The sequence below is a fragment of the Trichomycterus rosablanca genome, chromosome 25 (assembly GCF_030014385.1).
Source record: "Trichomycterus rosablanca isolate fTriRos1 chromosome 25, fTriRos1.hap1, whole genome shotgun sequence".
NCBI lineage: Eukaryota > Metazoa > Chordata > Actinopteri > Siluriformes > Trichomycteridae > Trichomycterus > Trichomycterus rosablanca.
In genome coordinates, this window is record NC_086012.1 from 12355198 (window position 1) to 12382500 (window position 27303).

The window sequence follows — 27303 nt, forward strand, 5'->3', positions numbered from 1 at the left end:
CAATCTTCTTATAGCCCAGGCCATCTTTGTGGAGAGCAACAATTCTATTTCTCACATCCCCAGAGAGTTCTTTGCCATGAGGTGCCATGTTGAATATCCAGTGGCCAGTATGAGAGAATTGTACCCAAAACAACAAATTTAACAGCCCTGCTCCCCATTTACACCTGGGACCTTGACACATGACACCAGGGAGGGACAACGACACATTTGGGCACAATTTGTACATGTTCACTGTGGGGTGTACTCACTTATGTTGCCAGCTATTTAGACATTAATGGCTGTGTGTTGAGTTGTTTTCAGAAGACAGTAAATCTACACTGCTATACAAGTTGTACACTGACTACTCTAAGTTATATCCAAGTTTCATGTCTATAGTGTTGTCCCATGAAAAGATATAATGAAATATTTGCAGAAATGTGAGGGGTGTACTCACTTTTGTGATACACTGTATATATATATATATATATATATATATATATATATATATATATATATATATATATATATATATATATATATATATACACATACGTATATATACAGTATATACAGTATATATATATATATATATATATATATATATATATAGTTTCACTCTTCAAACTGTGTCTACTGTACATATGTACACATATACATATGCAGTTTTAGCCTCAGGCCATTCAAACCAATATGCTGTGGGGACACAAACCGCTAGCATGCAAGCTTACATCTCCTTCCGTGTATCGAAAGCTGTTAAACTGTCACTGACAAACCCAAGTTAGCACAGGGAATCGAACCGGGGTGTTCGGAATCTCAGCTCTGCTACCTATCTTGTACAATTGGCAGTTCCTGCAGCAGACCAAATTGGATTTGAGTCTGCTGGTTGGGAAAAGACCGGATCTCAAACACTGTATAAGGACCCTGGTTAGCAGCCTGGGCGCCTGAAAAAAGAAGGGGTCGACGGACTGCGCACGCCCCGAACGCAATTGGGATCCCCAGCAGCGGAGGACTAACTGGCTAAGCAAAATGCATAAATAAATAGAAAAATATAATAATAATTTTGCTCGCTCGCTGCTCCGTTTTCATACACCATATCTGAAATTTTAATGAGAAAAATTGTGCTGCACTGAATGCTGGGATTGCCTTTGCGGTTGAGGAAGCCATAAATGGTCAGAATATCTGTCAGAATGCATTTCAAGGCATCTCATTAGGCAGCATTTTAAGGCACCTAAGAACTAAGACAGCCTTTTTCTTGAGGTGTGTGGGATGACGTAAAATGAGTCTATATACAGAGCTTACTAGGTTTTAAGACAGACCCCTTAAATATATATAGCATATAAGCAGAAAATAGGGTTGAGCTTTTTAGACAATGCTAGTATATATTTTTAGACAATACCCTAGTATTAAGTGAAAGGGTATTGTGAGAATTGCAGTCATTTCTTCAATCACTGCTTTTTACCGCGCTCGTCAGGGCCAGATAAGGTATCGCTAGCGTTTTCTCGACTGTAATTTGTGAGCGAAGCCTAAGCGGAAGGATATGATTACAGAATTTACAGCTGTCTACGGGCCCGCATCAGTTTGCATCAGCACCCATGATTGTCTTTCCCATCTAATGCTCTCCAATGGCTTTTATTGAGTTTTCTAATTGCTGTAAAGCTGTTTTGTATTTTCTGTTTTTGGTTTTTGCTATTTGTTACATAGAAGATGATATGATTTGCATAATCACTATTCCAGCAATGATTTTTTTCTGCTTGTGGCATATGGCAATTGAACGCAGAACACAGTTTGAAGTCTTTAGTACCTGTTTAGTACCTGGTTTTGAGATGTTAGACTCAATGCTTTTACTCGTTTGCTTTTTTATTAAAACTCCCAAGAGTCTTTGGTTAGTAAAACCCAAATCCCAGTGTAGATTACGACTGTTTTTACTGCAGTAATAACAATCTTTAATAGAGTGATAATACACTTCTTTATATTACTATTCCTGTGACTATACAGTAATTGAATTAGGGTACGGCTGGAATGTTTCATAAAGCGTACACACTCGGAGTATTGCTCTTAGCAATGCTTACATTCAGTAAGCAAGCAACTTTGGTAGTTCTCTAGAGCAGGGGTTTTCAACCTGTGGGGCCTGGCGGGGGGGGGGGATTAATTTTACTTCTAAAATTAAAGCAATTCATTTTTTCGCCCACAGGGGACATATCTGATTAGTCTCGCTGACAAATGCACGTTTAATGTTCGCCCTGGTCAGGCTACCCTTAGGATTTCTGCAGCTGTTCTTTTGCAGTGACTAAATGATTGGAATTGGTTTACATCTTTATACATGTTTTGTCACTGGAAATAAAATGGACATTCTGGAAAGGTACAGAATTGATTGTAACTTCAATACTTAAAAGTGTGCTTTAACAAACACCTGATGTGATCTATACTACATTAATAATCAATATTAGTCTCTTTATTTTATGGAGAAAAAGAGTACTGCTTAGATTCTTGTCTGTTATTGACTGTAGCCTCGTCCTTTGATGGTCTGGCGACCTGTACGGGGTGTTTTCTACCTTTCGCCCCATGAATTGGACCCACCACTATAACGAGGTCTGTGGTAGCTGGTGAACGTGCCCCGGGTTCCCAGCGAAACAGACGTTACAGAGCTCAGCAAACAAAGGGTTCTTATACCAGACCTCCCAATTAGTGCTGATCACCCACAGCTGTGGGGCTGGCTATTTAAGCCAGCTCTACACAGCAGTGGGTGTCGCACCTTTGTTTGTTTTGTGGTCTCTTGTGGCAGCTCGTCCACACTGTTGTTTAGCTATAGGTGGTAGCCCTGGTGGCGCTAGGCCATTAGGGTAAGTAAAACCGCAAGGTTTGAGGTATGAGGGTTTTCTTTCGTCCTCTTAGAAATAGTGTGGTGCGACGCCGCGCAGTCCTCGAACTGCTGTTTGTTTCAGCGCTAGCTTTAGCTTAGCGGTCTCACTCAGTGCTCTAGTAGCGCTGGTTATATCCTAGGCATCAGTGCCTTCAGTCAAACAGAACATTGGATTCTCCAACCGCTGGGTGGCGACTCCGGAAAGTACTCGGTAGTCACGCCAACATCCCCGGTTCGAATCCACACTCTCTACAGCTGCCCAGCTCTCGTGCAGTTGCTGGGCAGACTCCTTATCGCTGTCTCTTTAAAACGCTAACATTAGCATTAGCGGCTTTCACTCCGCGCTGTTTTAGCGTTGGTGGTAATTTCGGCATCAGTGCCTTTAGTTAAACGGAACATTGGATTCTGTAACCGCTGGGTGGCAACTCCGGAAAGTAATCGGCAGTCACGCCAGCATCCCCGGTTCGAATCCACGCCTTACCGTTGTGTAACCTTTCTCTTTTGTTTTTCTCCTTTTCAGATCGGTGTTTGTCAGCTTCCGTCGGAGTTTCCGATTGGGTTTTGTTTTATTTTATGTTAGCTGTTTACCTTTTCTGTTGTCCTTATTAATTAAATAAAATATCTTTTTATAATTTTACTTCTGCATTTGTGTCCCTTTCTTCCCACGTGACAGAAAGGTGCGACCATACCATGGACGCAGCAGAAGTTCCACCCCTTACGGACGTTCTACGTCATCAAGGGGTAGCGTTAGGCAGGCACGAGGTGGCCCTAAACGAGTTGGCGCAGCGGGTAGCTGCGCTCACCCTGCAGTCGCCAATTCTTAGGTCCGGTCCTGAACCCCCTGCCCACTCTCCTACCCACTCCGGAGGGTGCGGAAACCGCGACACCCCTATTTCGCCTCCCGAAAGGTATTCGGGAGAGGCTAAGAGGTGCCGTGGCTTCCTCCTCCAGTGTGCCCTTGCGTTTGAGCTGCAACCCTCTCGCTACCCTACGGAGCGATCGAAGGTTGCATACATAATTTCCCTGCTGACTGGCCGAGCTTTAGAATGGGCTACTGCCCTCTGGGAGCAAAATGCTCCAGAATGCTCTTCGGAAAGCTCCTTTAAGGAAGCTATAAAGGAGACCTTTTTTCACCCTTCGGGTGGCCGTGAGGTAGGCCCTCGTCTACTCGAGCTTACCCAAGGTGCTCGGTCAGTAGCCGATTATGTAATCGAGTTTCGAACGCTCGCGGCTGAGTGTGGTTGGGACGAGGGGGCCCTTACTGCCATATTCCATCGTGGTTTGTCTGGTAAGGTGAAGGACGAGCTAGCCACCAGGGACCCTCCTACCACTCTTAAGGACTTCTATGTCCTGGCCAACGCCATAGACACCCGCCTTCGCCAGCGAGCCCGGGAACGGGGCACCTGTTCCCCGTTCACCCGCTCGCAGGTCTCTCCCAATTCTCCTCCGCCTGTCCTGGATCCTGAGCCCATGCAGTTGGGGTCAGCTCGCGCTGGTGCCCCAACGGCTTCGGGTCCGTCTGCCAGACCCCGGCAGCCGTTAAACTAGCAGGCCGCTCTCGAGCTAGGGACTCGGGAGTGAGCCGAACTACCATCCCTGCCCAAGGACTATTTCTGCAGGCCCGGTTGCTTTGGGGTCTGGGAGACACAGACCTTCGGGTCTGTGTGGATTCAGGCGCGGTGGAGAGTTTCATAGACATCAACCTGGTACACAGGCTGGGGATTGAGGTCCAACCGCTAACAACTCCAGTGTCGGTCCATGCTGTGGATGGCCGACCTGTAGCGGGCAGCCCGATAACCCACCAGACGCGACCTCTCACGTTGCGCCTGGAAAACCACGAGGAACGGATCACCTTTCTTGTGACTCACGTTCCTCACCTCCAGGTGGTTTTGGGGTATTCGTGGCTGCAAAGACACAACCCCCAGATCGACTGGGCCACCGGATCGATCTTTATCTGGGGAACGCAGTGTCGGGACTCGTGCCTACTGCAAGGCGGCGCGAGCCCCGAGCCGTCCGAACCCAAGATGGCGATTCCGGATTTGGCAGCTGTTCCTCCTGTGTACCATGATTTACGGGAGGTTTTTAGCAAGTCCCGGGCGCAGGACTTGCCCCCCCACAGACCGTTCGATTGCGCCATCAACCTTTTGCCCGGCACTACTCCTCCTAGGGGGCGCCTTTTTTCGCTCTCCGGCCTAGAAAAGGTTGCTATGGAGGAGTATGTGCGTGAGGCGCTTAAACAGGGGTTCATCCGTCCTTCTTCCTCCCCAGCTGGGGCAGGGTTCTTTTTTGTGAACAAGAAGGACGGCACCCTGCGCCCCTGTATCGATTATCGCGGTCTGAATGCCATTACGATCAAGGATCGGTACCCGCTGCCGCTGATGGCCACGGCTTTCGAAGCCCTTCAGCGAGCATCGGTTTTTTCAAAGCTCGATCTTCGCAGCGCGTACAATTTGATCCGGATCAGGCAGGGGGATGAGTGGAAGACTGCGTTCATTACGCCCACTGGCCACTATGAGTACTCGGTGATGCCATTTGGGTTAATGAATGCCCCCGCAGTCTTCCAGAGATTTATCAATGAGGTCTTGCGGGAGACTCTTGGTAAATTCGTCTATGTTTACTTAGACGATATTCTTATCTTTAGTCAGTCCATCGACGAGCATATAGGGCATGTCCGACGAGTTCTCCAGCTCTTGCTCGACAACCATCTGTTTGTCAAGCTGGAGAAGTCGGTCTTTCACTCCCCCACGGTCTCGTTTCTGGGGTTTGTAGTGTCCAAGGGCACCCTGCGCATGGACTCGGCTAAAGTATCTGCGGTGGAGAAGTGGCCAACTCCAAGTTCTTTACGCCAACTGCAAAGGTTTTTGGGCTTTGCAAACTTTTTTCGGCGTTTCATTAAGAACTTTAGCTCAGTCGCCGCCCCGTTAACGGACCTCACAGGCAAAGGTCCGTTCCAATGGACGGTGCAGGCCCAGCAAGCTTTCGACAAGCTAAAAACACTCTTGACGACTGCTCCCGTCTTGCAGTTGCCCGACCCAGAGGAACCCTTCGTTGTCGAAGTGGATGCTTCCGAGGTCGGGGCTGGGGCAGTTTTGTCCCAAAGAGTGGGGCCGGGGAAGAAGCTACATCCATGTGCCTTCTTCTCGCACCGCCTGACTCCAGCCGAGCGGAACTACCCGGTTGGAGACAGGGAACTCTTGGCCATTAAGTTGGCGTTAGAGGAGTGGCGACACTGGCTCGAGGGGGCCAAACATCCTTTTCTTGTCTGGACGGATCACAAAAATCTGTCATTCATCCAGCAAGTCAAGAGGATGAACTCCCGTCAGGCCCGGTGGTCCTTATTTTTTGGAAGGTTCAATTTCACACTGTCTTATAGACCGGGGTCCGAAAACGTCAAACCGGACGCTCTGTCTAGACAGTGGGAACCGACCAGGCCGGAGACCGGACCTGATCCCGTGATCCCCTCGACCCAGATAGCGGCCCCAATCACATGGGGCATATCGAAGGTCATTCGGGATGCCCAACGGGCTGAACCCGACCCCGGTGGGGGACCTCCTGACAGACTGTACGTACCTTCATCCGTACGGCGTCAGGTCTTCGAGTGGGCTCATGCTTCCCCATTTGCGGCGCACCCAGGCGTGACTAAGTCCCTGGTCTTGCTGCGCCGAAGATTTTGGTGGCCGGGGATGGAGAATGAGGTACGTGACTTTGTCCGTGCCTGCTCGGTGTGTGCTCTTAACAAGAGTCCCAGAGAGCGCCCCAGGGGCCTTCTTCACCCGTTGCCAATACCGGCTAGACCGTGGTCCCACATTGCCCTGGACTTTGTGACAGGCTTGCCTAAGTCCAGAGGGTTCACGGCGGTATTGGTAATTGTCGACCGGTTTACCAAATCTTGCCTCTTTATCCCACTGCCCAAGCTACCATCCGCCATGGGCACTGCGCAGATCATTCTGAATCATGTGGTGAGAGCACATGGGGTCCCCTCAGACATTGTGTCAGATCGGGGCCCACAGTTTGTGAGCCAGTGCTGGCGGGCCTTTTGCCAAATTATTGGCGCGAAGGCCAGCTTATCCTCCGGTTACCACCCGGAGTCGAATGGGCAGTCGGAGAGGCTTATCCAGGATCTGAGCAAGATGCTCAGGTGCCTGACGGCAGGGAATCCGACCACGTGGTCGGATAAGCTGATGTGGGCAGAGTTTGCTCACAACACCCTGCATCATTCGGCGATCGGCATGTCACCGTTTGAAGCTCAGTTCGGGTACCCTCCTCCGCTCTTTCCTGAGCAAGAGCAGCAGGTAGCGGTCCCGTCTGTACAGCTTCAGGTCCGCCGCTGCCGCGCCGCCTGGCGCAAAGCTAGGCAGGCACTTGTGGCCACCCAGCGCTCTGTGAAGCGCAAAGCTGACCGCAGGCGGCAGCCGGCTCTTACCTTCCGGCCAGGCCAACGAGTACTTGTTTCAACGAGGGATCTCCCCGTTCGAGGTGTTCCACATAAGTTGGCACCCAAGTACATTGGCCCGTTCAAGGTGGTAAGGCGGATTAACCCGGTGACGTATAGGTTGGAGCTTCCTCCCCGCATGAAAGTGCATCCAACCTTCCATGTCTCCCATCTCCGACCATTTATGTGCGGGGGAGTTTTACCCCCTCCCCAACCTCCCGCCCCTCGTATCATCCAGGGTGCCCCTGCCTTCACGGTTCGCCGGTTACTTGACAGCAGGAAGGTTCAGGGTAGTACCCAATACTTGGTGGATTGGGAAGGTTACGGCCCTGAGGAACGTTCATGGGTACCGGCTCGTCAGATCCTGGACCCTGAACTGATCCGCGAGTTCCGACGGAACCGTGCTGCGGGTCTTGGGACCTCAGGAGCTGTCCCTAGAGGAGGGGGTTCTATAACGAGGTCTGTGGTAGCTGGTGAACGTGCCCCGGGTTCCCAGCGAAACAGACGTTACAGAGCTCAGCAAACAAAGGGTTCTTATACCAGACCTCCCAATTAGTGCTGATCACCCACAGCTGTGGGGCTGGCTATTTAAGCCAGCTCTACACAGCAGTGGGTGTCGCACCTTTGTTTGTTTTGTGGTCTCTTGTGGCAGCTCGTCCACACTGTTGTTTAGCTATAGGTGGTAGCCCTGGTGGCGCTAGGCCATTAGGGTAAGTAAAACCGCAAGGTTTGAGGTATGAGGGTTTTCTTTCGTCCTCTTAGAAATAGTGTGGTGCGACGCCGCGCAGTCCTCGAACTGCTGTTTGTTTCAGCGCTAGCTTTAGCTTAGCGGTCTCACTCAGTGCTCTAGTAGCGCTGGTTATATCCTAGGCATCAGTGCCTTCAGTCAAACAGAACATTGGATTCTCCAACCGCTGGGTGGCGACTCCGGAAAGTACTCGGTAGTCACGCCAACATCCCCGGTTCGAATCCACACTCTCTACAGCTGCCCAGCTCTCGTGCAGTTGCTGGGCAGACTCCTTATCGCTGTCTCTTTAAAACGCTAACATTAGCATTAGCGGCTTTCACTCCGCGCTGTTTTAGCGTTGGTGGTAATTTCGGCATCAGTGCCTTTAGTTAAACGGAACATTGGATTCTGTAACCGCTGGGTGGCAACTCCGGAAAGTAATCGGCAGTCACGCCAGCATCCCCGGTTCGAATCCACGCCTTACCGTTGTGTAACCTTTCTCTTTTGTTTTTCTCCTTTTCAGATCGGTGTTTGTCAGCTTCCGTCGGAGTTTCCGATTGGGTTTTGTTTTATTTTATGTTAGCTGTTTACCTTTTCTGTTGTCCTTATTAATTAAATAAAATATCTTTTTATAATTTTACTTCTGCATTTGTGTCCCTTTCTTCCCACGTGACAACCACGACCCTAAATTGGATATAAAGTGGTGGTGAAACAGACAATGAAAAAATGAACGAATGAATGACTGTAGCCTTTATAGTAGCAGGTCAACGTTCATCCACATGAACCCAATGCAAAATCAACTTTCATAGCTACCAATCCATTTTTTTTTCTCCAAAGCGACTTACAATACTGTGACAGTACATTGTCTAAGCAATTGAGAATCAAGGGCCTTGCTTAAGGGCCCAACGGTGGCAACCTGGCAGTGGTGGGCCTTGAACCAGCAAAGTTTTGATTATTAGTCCAGCACCTTAACCACTAGGCTACAACTACCCACAACTGGGTGCAGAGTGGTAAACTGTGCTAGCACATTATTGCTGGAATCCAGGGTTCAGATCACCAGCTGTACTATCAGCCAGTTGCTCGTCTACATACAGACAAGATTGGCTATGTCTGGCTTGGGGGGAAGCATCTACATTGCGCCCCATGATTCCACATTAAATTGACCAAGTCTGACCCTGTACAGGATAAAGTGGTGGTAAAACATGCTACAGTAAGAATAAAACACAACATATGAGTGTCTTTTACCACCCATTCCAAACCAGCAGCATTTTAGTGCTACAACCAAGAACCCGTTTCAAATTAGATACCAAACACGTGACAATGTAAAAGAACACAGTAAAAGCAAACGGTTCTATCAAGCAAAATTGAGCTATTGCCCAGTTTTCAACAAAACCCAGCCTAGTGTAACCAGGTTGCTGAAAAAGCCACTTTGATGATACTCAACGTGAGTCAGAGAGCTAGCAAGAGAGAGTGCGTTTGTGAGAGAAAGAAATCAGACAGTGCGCGACACATAAAAGCTGTTCTGATCCGCCGTTAAAAGGAGATAGAGAGACAAAAGAGGACAAAGTGTGATATATAAGACATAAAGACGAGGACCACAAAGATTGAACGCACTAAGCTAAGGCGTAAGAACTGAAACCGCTCAGGTACGCCAGAGCACCTTTCTGCTAGCATTTTTTGTTCCTGTATATATTTTCTTCCGCCGGCTCTCATCTATAAAAATCACTTCACAAACAAGGTCAGAATAATGACGCCGACACTACAGAGGTCCGGGGTGACTCAGCTTGTGCTTCTGATTAAAACATGCTCGTTATCGGCGCAAATAAGAAGCACGATTATAAGAGACAGAGACGCGGCAGGTCCAGGTCAGCATCCGGATACGTGTATTAGCATCAAATCCAACCATACGCATATATTAGTGTATTAAAACAAAGGGCAACTCTAACTGTTACATGCCCACATGCCGAGCATGTGTTGTCCGGCAGGGAGCATGGAGGCACAAATTAGTGCAATGTGGTTGGTCACAGCGCCCAACGTGATGGCAGCACGTTAGTTGCTTGCCTCATTCCTTTCATGGTTCTTGGGTAGGATTGGTGACTTTAGGAGTCGTTCCTTTCAAAGGGGGGACTGTAATATGCCCACATGCCGAGCACATGGTGGCTGTTAGGGGGCGTGGAGGCACAGATTACCAAGTGAAGGTAGCACGTTAGTTGCTTGCCTCATGTTTTTCATGGTTCCTGGATAGGATTGATTACTTTGGGAGCCGAGCCCATGTTAGACGGCAGGGGGCGTAGAGGCACAGAGTACTGGTGCACTGGTTGGTCACAGCGCTCAGCAGCATGTTAGTTGCTTGCCCCATTCCTTACCTGCCTCATCCCCGATGTTTCATGATGGTTCTTGGATAGGATTGGTAACTTTGGGAGCCGTTCCTTTCAAAGGGAGGACTGTAATATGCCCACATGCTGAGCACATGATGGCTGTTAGGGGGCGTGGAGGCACAGATTACCAGTGCAGTGTGGTTGGTCACAGTGCCCAATGTGAAGGCAGCATGTTAGTTGCTTGCCCCATTCCTTTCCTTGCTAATCCCTGATGTTTCACAATGGTTCTTGGATAGGATTGGTAACTTTGGGAGCAATTCCTTGGGAACGGGGTGCTGTATCACGCCCACATGAGCCTGTGTTGGCCAGCAGAGGGCGTGGAGGCACATATTACTGTTGACTGCATCGTGATTGGTCACAGCGCCCAATGTGTTGGCAGCACGTTAGTTGCTTGCCCCATTCATGGTTCTTGGATAGGATTGGTAACCCATGTTGGACGGCAGGGGGCATGGAGGCGCAGATTAACTAAAAGTGTGCTTCTCTATAAATGGCACTTTAAAAGCATTCTGCATGCTTTGGTGAAGTATCCTGCTGTTGGGTTCCATCTCCTTTAACAGTACAGGATTGGGGTTACACCTGGCCCCTCTGTCACAAGGTGCCCACCACACCCTAGAGGCATTGATGTTGGATGACAAGCCGTGACTTGCAGTCAACATTCCAATTCATTAAAGAGACTTCAGGTTCAGGTTAGGGCTCTGCAGTCCAATGGAGTTCAACGCCACCAAACATGTCTAACCATGGGCAAGTATTGACTCGCCTGTACCTTATAGTACAAACACCCAAATTGCATATTTATTAGGACAAACACAAAACGGTTCCTATTAAATTATTTGTTTTTTTTTACTGGTTTGTCAGTATTGCCCACCACTTGCTTCACCCAGGATTATTTTTTAATTCAGTGACATTTAGCTGCTGCCAGTGCTCAGCAAGGCAAGATTAACAAAAGGTTAATAAAACTTGGCTGCAGCTCAGTTCTCTCATACTGATTTTGGGAGTGTGAAAGTGCGAGAGCTGCGTGAGATGAAGATTATGGATTGATTTTTTTGATTGGCATTAGGACGCGGATGCTGCGCTTTGTGCGAGTGTAGGTGTAAGAACATGATAGACGGAAAGAAAAAGTGAGAAATGAGACGAGCTTTAAGCAATATTTTCATTTTTTGTATATTTTTTTGGTTGGTCTAAATTGTCGATACTGGCAGGAATGGACTGTAGGTGACCCTGCTCAGGGTCAAGCGATCTTTAGGATCAAAGCCAGTGCTGATGTAGGGCTCCGCTGACTGTGCATAGTGTCACCCATGTTTCAGTAGCTTTTAATGTGTGTGTGTGTGAGAGAGATAGAAGGTAGGTGCCAGAAGCCCAGCACGCGGTGTTACCTGTGTGTGTGCCGCTCTGTGTGTATATGAATACATTAGAGGACAGCAGATGGCAAGTGTGATGGGGAGCACTCATAGCGGAACACACACAGCTTACCTTACACACATACACACACACCGAACAATAAGAATAGATTTGCTAAAACATTGCGTCTTCCACAAAGGTTTCACAAACTTGTCCGTGCTGTGTCCATTTAATAGCCAATACGAGACCATGGGTGAGGTTTCAGAAAGTAACCGCATCACTAATATTAATTTTTAAGACAAAATAAGATTCCTTTATTGATCCTCATGGGAGAAATTTGAGTGTTACAGCAGCTCCAGCACAGTGTAAATACAGTAAATAGAGTAGAATATATAGAAACAATATTGACTATGTAATGCAATTACTATTGTACAGCAGTATGACAATTATGACTATGTATAAATGAAAACACTATATATACTATATATACACCGAGGAGCCACAACATTAAAACCACCTCCTTGTTTCTACACTCGCTCATCTATTGCTGTTGGCTGGATGTTTTTGGTTGGTGGACTATTCTCAGTCCAGCAGTAACAGTGAGGTGTTTAAAAACTCCATCAGTGCTGCTGTGTCTGATCCACTCATAGCAGCACAACACACACTAACACATCACCATCATGTCATTGTCACTGCAGTGCTGAGAATGACCCACCACCCAAATAATACCTGCTCTGTAGTGGTCCTGACCATTGAAGGACAGCATGAAATGGGGCTAACAAAGCATGTAGAGAAACAGATGGACTACAGTCAGTAATTGTAGAACTACAAAGTGCTCCTATATGGTAAGTGAAGCTGATAAAATGGACAATATGTGTAGAAACAAGGAGGTGGTTTTAATGTTATGGCTGATCAGTGTACATATGTGTGTAGTAATTTTCAGTTAATCAGGGTCACAGTGGTTCCAAAAGCAATCCCACTCTTACTCCAGAAAATTCTTATCCGTGTTTTGACACACCCTCCTTTGCGTCCCACAGAACTGGTTTTGGAGTTTTACAAACTCCATTACCCGAGTCGTGTTTTTAGCTGATTTAGACTTCGACATCTTGGACATTTTGACTAACTGATTGCTAACTGAATTGCTGTGGGATTGCTAGGACGCCTCATAGTGCAAATTTACCAGTAAACATGAGGCACTTGAACACTACATGAATTAAAAATGTTAAATTGCTAAACACAGATTAGCACCAAATGTCCTGCCCTCTGCTCCTCTTAGGTTGTTCTGCTTTTATTCGGTTAGTTTATCAGTCACAAACCCTAACTCTCAAACCTAACCTCAGCCCTAACCTAACCTCAACACCAACCCTCAATCCTAACCCTAACACCAACCAAACCCTAACCCTAACCTTAACCCCAACCCTATCCCTAACCCCAATTAAGACCTAACCCCAACTCTAGCTTAGCCCTAGCCCTAACCTTAGCCCCAACCCTAACCAAACCCTAACCTTAACCTCAACCCTAAAATAATTGCTAAACACAAACTGCATATTACACAGGAAAAGTGCTCGTTTCACGGTCCGTGACATGATTTTCACAGCCGTGAGTTAGGCTAGGGCCTTAATTATAACCTTCTCTCCTGTTGGTCACTTCTTTCTTATTTCTGTCTGTTTACGGCTAGCTTCTTGTTCTCTTCCGAGTTAATTTGTTACACAGGACAGGCTCATTTCCTCCTTTTTTTTTATTACTCTCATCATGTCAAGGCAGCCTGAAAAGTCAGCAGTAAGGAATTCCACAGAGAGGCGATTTCACAGTGGAGAGAACCAAACCCATGGCTGTAGATTGATAGCGATAGATAGTGGTAGTGTCTGTGTGTGTGTATGTGGAGGGCAAAAATGGGTGACTGTAGGAGGGCGAGAGCTAGCGAGTGCTCATTACGAAGTCACAAAGAACATGAAGTTTTCCCAATCTGATGCCATATCGGTTGAACCCCCCAGCGGCTCTTTAAAGATATTTTCAGCTTTCTAGCTGTTTTAGGATCTGATCAGTAGGCTGCATTTGCGTTTTGGATCTCTGACAAGTTCTGCACAGCAGTGAAATGTTACATTTTCATCAGTGTCTGTTTTTAGAGAGAAGAAGAGCCTCACCAGGCAATCACACGTGAGCTCTGCTGCAGGAAGCTGGAACGCTTTAAAGAAAATGTGTATTTTTCTCAGACAACGTATTTCAGGGCATCTCTATCTCAAACTCAAGTGAAATTGAAAGGATATTTACTGAGTCTCTATTCTCATATGTATATTTTTCCCCATTTGCAACATCATGAATGTTTTCTGCATTCGGTTAAAACGCAGCACCACCCAGAGTCCCCACAGCTTTTACCCTACATTTATGTATATTTATGATATAATACCAATGTTACACCATTTAAAAAGTGGCTTCCCAAACCAGAAGCAAACATAATAACATAACATATGACATAACATAAACATAATAATCCACCTACCTGTGAAGTGGTTGGTTATTAAATTGAATCTTAGGATTTGGTGACAGTTTATGTGTTAACAATGAACACATAGCCTAATGTGAAGCTGTGTTTGTAAATGTAATTCAGTCACTTAAAGTCAACCCCTTCATTTCTGTGGTGTTTCCTTTATTTTGTCCACCTTCTGTATTTTTTAACTTTATATAACGGAATAAGTCACACCTCACTACTGAAGCGTGAGGTGATGCCCCACATCTGCAAACATTAAACATGAACCCAAGTGCCAGATGCTTAACCAAGGTAGAACAATATGGTGGCTGAAAAGCCACTAACAAAAAAGGGGAGAGTGGAGAAATAAATCGGTGGTGAAGTAACGAATGAAAGACACAAAAACGCTCGTAGCCTGCAGTGGAGAAAGCGGATAGAACAGGAATAGCGCAGAACTGAAAAGTGGGTGTTACGATATGAATAGCTATTTTAGCTGTCTGCAACAACTCAGTTCTCAGAAAAGGATAATAACCCTCAAAACAAGTCATCAGGTCACTCTACAGTTCACACTACACAACTGGATCTCTTGTAATCGGGAGTCTTTCAAGTCGATGTGGCTTTCAGACTACGCAACTGATCGGCGATGGGGGGTTTCACACTACACAATCTATCACCAACTGGAATCGCAGACGAGCTTCTCTGGTCTCCCAAACTACATTTTGTTACGAAAACACACGCGAGATGTAACGAAAGGTTTAATGATACCACGTCCAAAAATGCGTGTCAAGAAGTAGCGAGCGATCAAATTTGTGCGCTGATGTGCAGCGTAAAATCACGGAGAAAAAAATAAATGAATCTGAGTGGATTTGGTAACGCAAACAGCATGGATTGTTCTGTAGTGAGTTGGAGATTCATAAATATTTTTTGCAATGCTGTGTTATGTTTTGTAGAGAATAATAAGGTCAGAAATACTGTAAAACGTGTGTACCGATGTATTCTGATCTAAACTATATTATGCTCCTGTCCCACCTGTTTACAACTCCTTTCCTGCGTTTCCCCTCACCCCGTATCTTGCGTTCTCATTGGCTGTTCGACATAGCACTCATTGCCTTGGGCAACTCAGATCCAGATATTTGACATGCTAGATATCTCTCTTTGGTCGACGAGCGAACGCCGAGTTGCTCCCGAGCCGGCAAATCTAGCACCGACCAGTCGGCGAGCGAGAATCAGGGCAAAAATCGTGTAGTGTGAACTAGGCATAAGGCACTTCATGCTCCCTCATTAGGTCAGAATATCAGTCAGAAAGGCAACAGAGTTGGCAGGATTTTGAGGGATCTAAGAATTCAGATGTGCTAGTTGGATGACGTAAAATCCCATCTATGTAGAGAGCTTACTAGGTTTTGAGACCTTATGGGAAAATAAAAAATAGATCATTTACAGAGGATATACTTAAGAAAACAAGCCAAACTTTAGCTCTAAATTGTAAGTTACCTCTACAGAACCATTTATTGTTAAAAGCCCTGTTGTTTCATGGCCCCAGGCAGTCATCAGGATGTGTGGTGTGTGTATACAGGTAGGTGAAAAATACCTAGTGAAAAGAACACAAACTAAAACACACATACTTCCACACATAGCCTGTTCCGTTGCGGGCGGTTGCTGGTATGTCCGGATGCACAATACTCTCATTAGTCTGTTCCACCCGAATCCGCCGGATCAATGTGGGCTCTGCTGTTGGCGGTGAGCATGTGGAGGTGTGAATTTGCTGCCAGGATCGACTCTTCCTAACCACATCGAGGCTCAGTGAGAGACAGACCGAAGCGCTCGTCTGCTCGTATTATCAACACTCCCTGGAGGAATAGGTTTACAGTGTTAGTGTGAGTTTGTTTGTGGGTAACACCCCCCCCCCCCCCCCCCCCCGCGCTACTAAAACCTTTAGCTGGACTAGGTGGAATGCAGGATGCATTATGACATGTATTGGTGCAGATCTAACAGAATGTCAGGTCACCTTTTATGTTGCCATGAGGGTAAGAAGCAGGTATGAAAGGTACAGACAGTCAGAAATATTGCTTTGAATGCTTTGTTGGGTGTTGATTGTGTCTATGGAAAGTGTATCTTCCAGTTGGACCAGTTTGTGGAAAAGCAAAGGAAGAGAAGGGTTGAGACTGAATCCCTGTACCTCTGCATCAGCATAATGCTTTGTCATGCCCTTGTTCTGCACGCAAGGGTGAGAGAATGGAAAAAGGTGGAGCCGAATCCCTCAGATAACACCAAATGTCCTTCCCTCTGCTCCTCTTAGGGTGTTCTGCTTTTATATGGCTAGTTTATCAGTCACTTGCTTTCTGTCCTACTTTTGAGGTCAGATGTTTGTACACACTTGTAATGGAACAGATGTTTTTCCTAATAGATTTGCTATTTCAATCACATCTGCAGCCTTCTATTGTATCCAAGTGATTGGAAAACATACTGTACTGTCCAGACATGTGATTTTTAAGTAGGCTAGAACTGCCTATTGTACACAATTTTTATTGTAACTCTCAACCCTAACCTCAGCCCTAACCCTAACCTTAACCCTAACCAAGCCCTAATCTTAACCACAACCCTAACCCTAATTAATCCCTTACCTTAACCCTTACCCAGCCCTAACCCAAACTCTGATTTAAACCATCACCCCTAACTCTAACCAAGCCTTTACCCTAACCCCAACCAAGCCCTAACCTCAACCCTAATTAAGCTCTAACCCCAACCCTAACCTTGACCCCAACCCTAACCTCAACCCTAATTAAGCTCTAACCTTGACCCCAACCCTAACCTCAACCCTAATTAAGCTCTAACCCCAACCCTAACCTTGACCCCAACCCTAACCTCAACCCTAATTAAGCCCTAACCCCAACCCTAATTAGCCCTAACCTCAACCCTAATTAGCCCTAAGCTCAACCTTAACCCTAACTTAGCCCTAACCTTAACCCTAACCCGAACCTCATGGTGATGTAAAGCTTGACTGTGAACAGTGTCAGTCATGTTTGAGCGTGTTGTTTTTTTTAATGACTATTGTCCATTGGGACAAATTTCATTTTAGCATAAGGTGACAGTCTGGGTTTCTTCCACACCCTGACAAGAGACCACTGTTCCATGTACATTTTGATGGGTACAGTCAAACCAGTCCTATGTGTTTACAAATAATGAGGGTTTTGCAAATGTGTTCTTTGTTAAAATGAGGTTTGTAATGACATTTTTTTTCTTCTCCCTTTCTTTCCTGTCTCTTTTTGTATCTTTGAACATCCTGTTTTACCTCTCCATCAATTAATATATATTTTTCTCATTTCAAAATTTTTATCCCTACGTGTATTTAATTTCTATTCTCCACCTTTTATACTTACAATTGCTTTTTTCTCACCTGCTGTCTTTGCTTTCTTTCCTATCTCCCAATTTCCCACAATCCTTCCTCCCCCACCTCATTTTTTTCCCTCATTTTTCTGCCACCATACCTCCCCCTTCCCCCTTTCTTCTGTCTTCCTGCACCCCCCACCCTCTCAGGTGCCTTGCAGATAGAGCGAAGTGAAGAGACCGACCAGGGGAAATACGAATGTGTGGCATCGAACCTACAGGGTGTACGCTACTCTTCCCCTGCCAATCTCTACGTGAGAGGTACGAATACTAGTAGGTACCCAATAGGTAATACTGTTTTATTTACCTACTGTAGACTAAACCCTACTGTATTTTGTATGGGTTATATTAGAAAGTGATTCAGCCTGTTACATTTACTTATAGAAGTATACTTTTTTAAATGGACAGCATTGCAAAATTATATACAGAGCCTTACATTTAAATAATTGTAGTCTTTTTGTGTCTGAAGTGTTTCTTTAAATAAAATAATTAATATTTATGAGGATAATATGATATCCTGCTTCTATTAGTCTCTTTCTTATAAACGTTTTACATGAAGTGAGTGGTGTGGTAAGGCAGGTGGATAAAATAGGTGAAGATGGATTAATAGATGGATGTTGGATGGGTTTATGGATGGATGGACGATGGATGGACAAAGGATGGATGGACAGATGGATAGGATGGATGACAGACAGACAGGGGGACAGTTTGATAGATGGATGATTGATTGGATAAATAGATGGATGAATGGATGGATGATTGGATGAATGGATGGATGAATGGATGGATGATTGAATGGATAGATGGATGATTAGATGAATGGATGGATGGATGATTGGATGCATGGATTAATGGATGGATGGATAGCTGGGCGGACGAATGGACAGATTGTGGGATGGATAGATGGATGGATGCATGGACAGACTAAGGGATGGGGGATGGATGGATATGTTTGTAAGTAAATAGGTATTTAGGTAGTTAGGTAGGTAGGTAGGTACGTATGTTGGTGGGTAGACACATAAGTTATCCTGGTAGTTAGGTAGATACATAGACACAGACAGACATACATTATATAGCCAAAAGTATGTGGACACCCCTCATAGTTATAAAGTTCAGATGCTTCAGCTACATCCAATAATACTGTATAAATAAACAACTATACCAGCATGTCTATGCTCTTGTAGACAAAGCCCTAGTTTGACAAGTTTAAACACAGTTTGGGATGAATAATTTGAGAGCTGAACCTTTTCATCCAGCCAAGGGCCTCGCCTCACAAATCCTCTTTTTGACTGAATTGGTGAAAATTGCCACAGACACACTCTGTTATAGCTTTAAAGTCAAGTCTAACCGATTGCTAATGTAACTAGGTGTCTACAGAAATAAATGAACTGTACATAGACAAACTATGGAAAGCAAAATACTTTACTGGCTTGTTCTTTTGAGGCACAGCACAGACTACACCGAGATGATCACATGTGTAGAGAAGCACACTTTTCCATTGATTATGGAATCCACAAAGGGACAAAATGCACTCAATACGTAAACACATACATCAAACATTGTCAGCACACTACACCACTAAAAATGAAAAATGTTAAAGCCCTAAACACGAACGTTAATGTTCACAGCAAATTGCATATTTCTTGGGAAATGGTTTATTTCAAGGTCCGTTACGTGATTTTCATGGCCGTGTCCACACCTTTTGACAATATAATGTATTAGTAAGTATGCAGACAGATAAATAGGTAAGCAGATATACAGACTGGCAGGCGGGTAGATGGGTCGTTAGATAGGTAAGTAGACAAAGATAGATTGTAGATATGTATAAGTGTAGGTAAAAAGGTAGATCATTAAAAATAAAATACTAGTTAATAATGTGGTGTGGATTTAAGAATGTAAATATTAAAAAGACTAATTTCAGACACAAAACAAACGAATTAATTCAAAGGCTGTTTTTATTTTATTATTTAAAAACTGGTTGTTACTGTGTCAGTTATTATTTTTTGAGTACGATCTGGTGTCTAATTTTCTATAGGATTTTTAAAACGTATTATATAATCCTGCTAGACTTCTTTTACAGGTTGCTTTCCATTCCCAATTCAAGGCTCACATCATTAAAAGAAGCTAATTGATCAAAAATGAATTGGCTTGGCCAGCCTGTAATTGCTACACTAAACTCAATTAGCGATATTTGCCGTTGGGCTAAACACCGCGCGCTATTCAAAGTGTAGCGGCGTGGAAAGAGCTTATGGTAATTTAACAAAGCAAGGAAAGAAAGGTGAGTGGGTTTTTGGATGGGGGCGAACGTGGCAGCCTCTGCGTAAACCTTCAGGTCGGATTAGTAGCTCTGAGCGGAGCATCGTGCACCTCGGGCTGTTTCTGAGTTTGTAACGTACAAGGTTAGAGCTAAGCAGGTGCAGACCGCGGACAGCTTATTACCATATGTGAAATGTACATGAGCACAAATCTATATGAATTGAATTTCCTCCTGATTGCTTTTTAAGATTAATATGTATTTCATGCCGGACAATCCAATCGAACCTGGAACCTTTATTTATGTCAGAATATCCGACCATGTCTGTACAGACCATATATAGAAGCATTTATGGGTCATATGTAAAAGTGCACGTAGGCTATTTACCACAAAAATATAATAAATATAGTTAACTTGGACACACTTGGTGTTGAAAGGCTACATAACCCCTACAGAAGCTCCTTCTCACAAGGTGCCAGCTCAGGTCTTGGGTCAATTAAATTCCATATAAAAAAATCTATTTGACACTAGTCTAATGCCATTTGTAATAAGATATTTAAAATGATTATAAAAGGTTTACAGATCAATTACAGATGTTGTAGACATGGGTTTTATTCCTACATTGTTTGTTTTACCACCGCTTCATCCTGTTCAGGTTAGGGTAGGGGTTAAGGACAGGGTTGGGGTTAGGGTTGGGGTTACGGTTGTGATGGGTTAAGGTTAGGGTTAAGATCGGGGTAAGGGGGATTCAGGTTAAGTCTTAGAGGTTGGGTAAGGTTAGGGTTAGGGATCAGTTAGAATTAGGGCCAAGTTAGGGTTGGGGTTAGGGCTAGGGCTAAGTTAGGGTTAGAGCTTTGTTAGAATTAGGGCTAAGTTAGGGTTGGGGTTAGGGCTAAGTTAGGGTTAGGGTTAGGGCTTTGTTAGAATTAGGGCTAAGTTAGGGTTAGGGCTTGGGTTAGGACTAAGTTAGGGTTAGGGCTATGTTAGAATTAGGGCTAAGTTAGGGTTAGGGCTAGGGTAATGGCTATGTTAGGGCTATGGCTAGGGCTAGGGTTAGGGCTAAGTTAGGGTTAGGGCCAGGTTAGGGTTAGGGCTAAGATAGGGTTAGGGCTAAGTTAGGGTTAGTGCTGAGTTAGGGCTAGGGCTAAGATAGGGTTAGGGTTATGGATAAGCTAGGGTTAGAGCTAAGTTAGGGTTGGGGTTAGGGCTAAGTTAGGGTTAAGGCTAAGTTAGGGTTAGTGTCGAGGGTTAGTGCCGAGTTAGGGCCAAGATAGGGTTAGGTTTATAGCTTTATAGTGGGTTTGATTTATAGCCTGCACATCTTTGGGCCGTGACCGTGACCAGTAATATAGATAATGTATACATTAATGTGATACATCTCATATATGTATTACGTTATATTATTGAAGAAGGTTGGGTGGTGCCGTGGTCTATTACGCCAGCCCACCACTGCTGAGATCAAAGTTTGAATCTCATTGGTGCTAGCATCTGGGCATTATTGGCTATGTCTTAGAGGTGACTTTTCCTGATTGCCGCCTATGTGAAAATGCAATAAATGAAATAAAATAATTTAATTGGAATATAATGACCCATAAAATGCACATCATGTTACTGTAGGTTTATGTAAGCTGACAGGATAGAAAAAAAGAATGACTAGAACGTAGCCCTGTGAACTGCACTCTTAAGTAAAGTGTGATAACCTCTAACTTATTTCATCTCAGTGTAAAACAAAGCAAAGCAGTGTTGTTTTTTTGCATGCAATTAATGTTAACTTACTAATACTGCAGATTCTTTTGTTTTGCTTTTTCGAACCTGCACTATTCTGAAATGAACGTCCCGTAAAGCATGAAATCTAACCTTATATCGTCTAGATATTGATATGGTGTAACAAGTGTAACAAGTGTGCATTAATTCCTCACCAAAACAGCTATAATTCTGTGCAGTCTTGCTGGTGTCCTTGGTTTGCTTTTTATATTTTTTATTATTTTTCCTCCTTAATAAAATAACATTTTAATTTCTGTCAGAGTAGAGCAAGGCCTTGCAAGCTAGGATACATCAGGAGGTATTGAAATATATATTTTTGATATCACTGCCACAAATTAAATGGGGTTTTGATTGTTATCGATTTAGATTTCATGGTAAAATGGTTTAAAAATATAATATAATATAAAAGAATATAATATAATATAAAATAAGAATGTAAGCAGTGGGATAGTCAGAGCAGGGGGGATATGTGGCAGGTTGAAAGTCCTTTGCGGTGGCCTTTTTTACTCTCTTTCTGTGTTTCCTGGTTTTCTTCTTGGCTCCTCATGTCATTGTGTTCTGCATCAACCCCCCTTACACCCCCAGAGCTGCGAGAAGGTTGGTGTGTTTTTTTGGTTCTTTTTTCTCTTTTTTTTTTTTGGCTTTTTAAGTTCACATTCTAACATATGATTAAATAAAATAATAAAAAAAAGTGAAGAATTAAAGAGTGTTCACAGAATTGTAAACTTGTATCATATCATGTTGTATGTAGATGTGTTTAAAAAAAAAGGATAAACAATAATTAGCCCAGTCTGTCCAGGGTTATGTAAATCCGTTGCATTGCATTGTGGATTTTTTTTCATTTTCTTGTTTGCCCAACCCCCCCCTCCCTTCTGTCAGAAGACCCCACCCGCTATTCTTTTTCCTCTCACTGCACGAATTGCCATGGAAACCCAGTGATTGGAAATATTCACAAGTTTCTGCACGACGGGAGAATGTGCCGAATGCTTGCATGCCTGAACGGTAGAAGCTTATTGATGGCTTTTCGAGTGTCGTACCGTGTTCCGCTCTGCCCGTCCCTGTCACGTCTCTGGCCCTCTTTAATGGCTTGTTATTTTCGCCGTTCGGTCCATGTCTCATCTGCTTGTGTGCATAGTAAGACGCGTATGCTTTTCGCTCCATTTATATCATCGCGCTCGCTTGCCTTTGTGTCTTGCTTGGCTTGTTTGATTGACCTTTGCTCGTTCTTGCTGTTTCGGAGTTTGTGCTGGTGGGTGTATGTGTGTGTTCACTAGTGCCTCATTAACACTCAGGTTTTCTGTTAATGAGCTGTCAGTTTTGTTTTTTTGACAGAACTACACAAATGTAACTAAAACATAGTCATTCAATACAAAGTGCTGAACTGTGATTGTTTTTAAATATACTTATAGGTAAAAAATTCAATTTTTCTTCCATTTTTCTTTAGGGCTAGGTTAGGATTAAGGCTAAGTTAGGGTTAGGGATAAGTAAGGGTTCGGGTTAGGTCTAGGGTTAGGGCTAAGTTAGGGTTAGGGCTAGGGTTAGGGTTGGGGCTAGGGTTAGGGCTAAGTTTGGGTTAGGGTTGGGGCTAGGGTTAGGGCTAAGTTTGGGTTAGGGTTGGGGCTAGGGTTAGGGCTAAGTTTGGGTTAGGGTTAGGGCTAGGGTTAGGGCTAAGTTTGGGTTAGGGTTAGGGCTAAGTTAGGTTTAGGGCTAGGGATAGGGCTAAGGTAGGGTTAGGGCTAAGTTAGGGTAACTTGAAACAGTCATTCAAAACAAACAGTTTGAAGCTGAACTGTCATTGTTTTTAAATGTACTTATAGTTAAAGGTACAATTTTCCTTCCATTTTTCTTTAGGGCTAGGTTAGGGTTGGGTTAGGGCTGGGGTTAGGGCTAGGGTTAGGGCTAAGGTAGGGTTAGGGCTAAGTTAGGGTAACTTAAAACAGTCCAGATGATTTGAGCAGGTGCAGTTCTTTTTATGGAAGGGTGCTGAGAAGGAGAGGAAGGCCAAACATGAGGTTTATGGACGCTGTATAGGAGGTGTGGATGCAGGCATCTGGGGAGACAGACAAGGAGGTTTAGGACAGGACAAGATAAAGACGAATGATCCGAATGAATGAATGAATAATAATAAGAAGAAGACAGATAAATAAGCAATGTAAAGGTAGTCAGAGCAGCAGCTGCAATCCCCCAATTTCCCTCTCAATCTAGTGGTATCCAATTACCCGATTGCATTACGCTTCCTCTCTACTGACTTTGACCTCCACTCCTGACTGAGGAGAGCCGTGACTAACACACTCTGACACATGTACAGTAGCCTGTAGACTGCATTTTTTCACGTACACAAGTCTATATGTGGATCAGCTTTGTGTACAGAGATTCACACCCTGATCTCAGTATCCCTAGCCTCTGTGCAGGCACCATCGATCATCCAGCAGAGGTCGTAATTGCATCAGTTATGAGGAACCCCCTCCGGTACCCTCCCTATGAATGAGCCAATCATTGTTCGTGTAGGCGCCCAGCCTGCCGGTAGCACGAGTTTGAGATGTCAGCTCTGGTGTGCTAGCGTGTTTTACCGATGCGCCACCTAAAATTCTCTTTAAGTTCTCTTTAGGGGCATCTTTACCCATTCTTGCTTGACACGAGACTTCACCTGTTCAACAGTCTGTGGTTAATGTTGTCAGATTAATTCCTCCTATCATAATACGTCATACGTTTTAATACGAGACAGATCTGAACTGCGGGCAGGCCAGTCAAGCATGTGCACTCTGTGTCTACGAAGCCACACTGTTGTACTATGTGCAGGACTGCTGGGGTAAAGCCCATTCTTGCTTGATACAAAACTTCAGATGTTCAACAGTCCATTGTTACCGCTGTCTGATTAATTCCTCCTATCATCATACGTCAATTATTTTAATACAAAACTGATCTGAACTGCAGGCAGGCCAGTCAAGCACATGCACTCTGTCTATAAAGCCACACTGTTGTACTGTGTGCGGGACTGCTGGGGTAAAGCTGTCTCTTAAATTCTAATACAGTGGTACCTTGAAACTCAAAGTCAGTTGGTTCTGGTAGGCCAAACATGAACATATCCCCAGGTTTATTTTGATGAATCGTTTGGATTGTAGATTCTATTTATTATATACAGTATATTGCATAGTAAAGTCAACACATTGGCTTGCAGGGTAATATGCATTCAGTCTGGCTAGTCTATTCTAAAGGTCTCTAACTAATGGTCCATGACCCCCCCATAATCTTCAATGTTGAATGTAATCGTGTTCATGTAAATTAAACCAGTTATACAATGTGAAGCTTCACGCATGACAACAATGAGGACGATTCAGACACTGATTCCCTGTTTAAAAGCTCTCACGTTCAACATGAGTTCCAACTGGATTAGAACACACACAGCATGGATGGATTAAGATCTCTACAGAGATTAACCAGTGATGAAATCCCCGATTAATCCTAAATTCTAATTACCATATCTGCATTCTTCTAAATCAGTTGGATCACTGTATTAACACTCAGTTCAGTTGGTTCTGGTTCAGTTTGTCGCAGTGTATGGGTGTTCTGTTGTGGTGGTGCATGATTTAGCTTGATTGGTTTTTCTTCTTTTGTTTTGTTTTTGGTTTGAGATAAGGACACATGCCTTTTTTTTTTACAGATTGGATCTAGGGTAGAAATCGTTTCGGTTCTCGGAGACCTGATGAAAGCTAAATCAAACATTAAAGTGACTGGGAGTGACATGTTGTTGAAAACAGCTAGCCAGCTCTGACTGAGCATTATAATGACTCGATCTGGAGATGAGGAAAGAAAGAAGAAGAAGGATAAGCCTCGTGCCTGCCTGACACCTTCGAGTCAGACTAGAACATGTTGTTAGACAGTTGATCTCTGGAAAGGTCTTTTTTAAATCGCTCCAGATGAAAAATGCCCTACTTAGGCACAGCTGAAATCGGCTCTGCACTTACAGATCTGTAGAAAAGATTGTACGTCTTATGTATAGGGTGTGGCTGCACAAAATTTAACATTAACATTGTCTAATATTGTAGAAAAACATCCCAGATGTTGTTATGTAATTTGGTCATCCATAAAAATCCATGAAAAGATCTGACCACGGTGAGATCCAGGTTCTAATCCCAGTGGTCATATCATATCAAGTATGTGGACACCTAACAATGAGTTAGTTGGACATACAGTGGTACCTTGAAAGTCAACATCAATTGGTTCTGGGAGTGGAACTGAGTTTTAAAGACGTTGAGTTTCAAGGTATTTTTTCCCATAAGGATGTATGGGAAACCTGTTAATGCGTTCCATGGTCCCATGGAACTGCATATATTTTAGGCTCATGTGACATAATGGGGTTGTTTTTGACACTTATACACTGAAAATAAAATGCAGATTCGTCTCATATTCGCACTTTGATGATGTTTTATCGCACCGCTCAAGCCAAGCACTGAGCAAAGCGTCAGTTGCACACACATCAGTTTAAGGGTACAAATTTCTCAGCAAAGGGTGTTGAGTTTCACAGATTTTGAGTTTAGGGGACGTCAAGTAACAAGGTACCACTGTACAATTGCTTTATACATCCGTTAGCAATGTGAGAAGCTGAAATAAGTGATCTCCATTGTTACAAAGGGTGTCCACATTTTATCAAGCCAGGTAGTGCATCCTAAAATAGTTTTCTTGTGTGTTCGTTACCAGAAGAGCATACGCCCATAGGTCAAGTGGCCAAATTTTATGCCACATGACCACATAAGGTCAGAACTCCTCCACACCAAGCTCACCAATGTTTTTATGTACTTTATGAAACAAGATATGAGCTAGAAGGGCTGTCCACATACTTTTGGCTATATGGTGTAAATACAGTCAGTTATGATACCCTTTTTTAAACTGATCTCAGATCATCCCAGTAAAGCACAGTGCAACGTGTGTGAGCTGTATGAAGCCATTTGGATGCAGCACAGACAGTCTCCTAGTGTCTCGTCCAGCTGTCTATAAATGGCTGCCCTTTTGGCCCTCACCCTAGCTCTTATTTAGTGAGTAGCGCCTTATCACGTCTCTCGCGAGGGGATGTAAAATTATAAGCCAATAAGCCGCGCTTGCTCCGAACACGGATCTTTAAACCAGTGGCAGTCATCCTGATCAGACAAACATGCAGCTCGAGCGTTCGGTTTAATGTGCCCGCTTTACAGTGCCAAACCCAATCGAGCGGAGTTGTTTAAAAAGCAGGACCAGACTCCAAGGCTATTATTGTTTTATTAGGTTCAGCGCAGGGTTGTAACGATATGTAAACTGGTTCCGGATTTTTTTCCTAATGCAGGAGGGGATATGTGTCATGTCTAGGGGGGTAGTCAAACCCGTTCTGTTTACTATAATCCATTTAAAAAGGCATTTTCAGTCTAATCTGATCTGTCAAATACACCGATCAGCCATAACATTAAAACCATCTCCTGGTTTCTACACTCACTGTCCACTTACCATATAGAAGCACTTTATAGCTCTACAATTACTGACTGTAGTCCATCTATTTCTCTACATACCATTTTAGCCTGCTTTCACTCTGTTCTTCAATGGTCAGGACCACCACAGAGTAGGTATTATTTGGGTGGTGGATCATTCTCAGTACTGCAGTGACACTGACATGGTGGTGGTGTGTTAGTGTGTGTTGTGCTGGTATAAGTGGATCAGACACAGCAGCACTGCTGGAGTCTTTAAATACTGTG

At 44.3% G+C, this 27303-nt stretch overlaps 1 protein-coding gene across 1 annotated transcript in view; it reads left to right on the top strand.

Moving 5' to 3' along the window:
- Positions 1-27303, top strand: part of LOC134302555 (receptor-type tyrosine-protein phosphatase S-like) — a 152417-nt gene that overhangs the window by 72746 nt on the left and 52368 nt on the right. The window contains exon 7 of the mRNA XM_062987691.1: positions 17716-17826. Coding sequence (XP_062843761.1) covers positions 17716-17826 — 111 coding nt within the window. The remainder of the gene's footprint in view (positions 1-17715; positions 17827-27303) is intronic.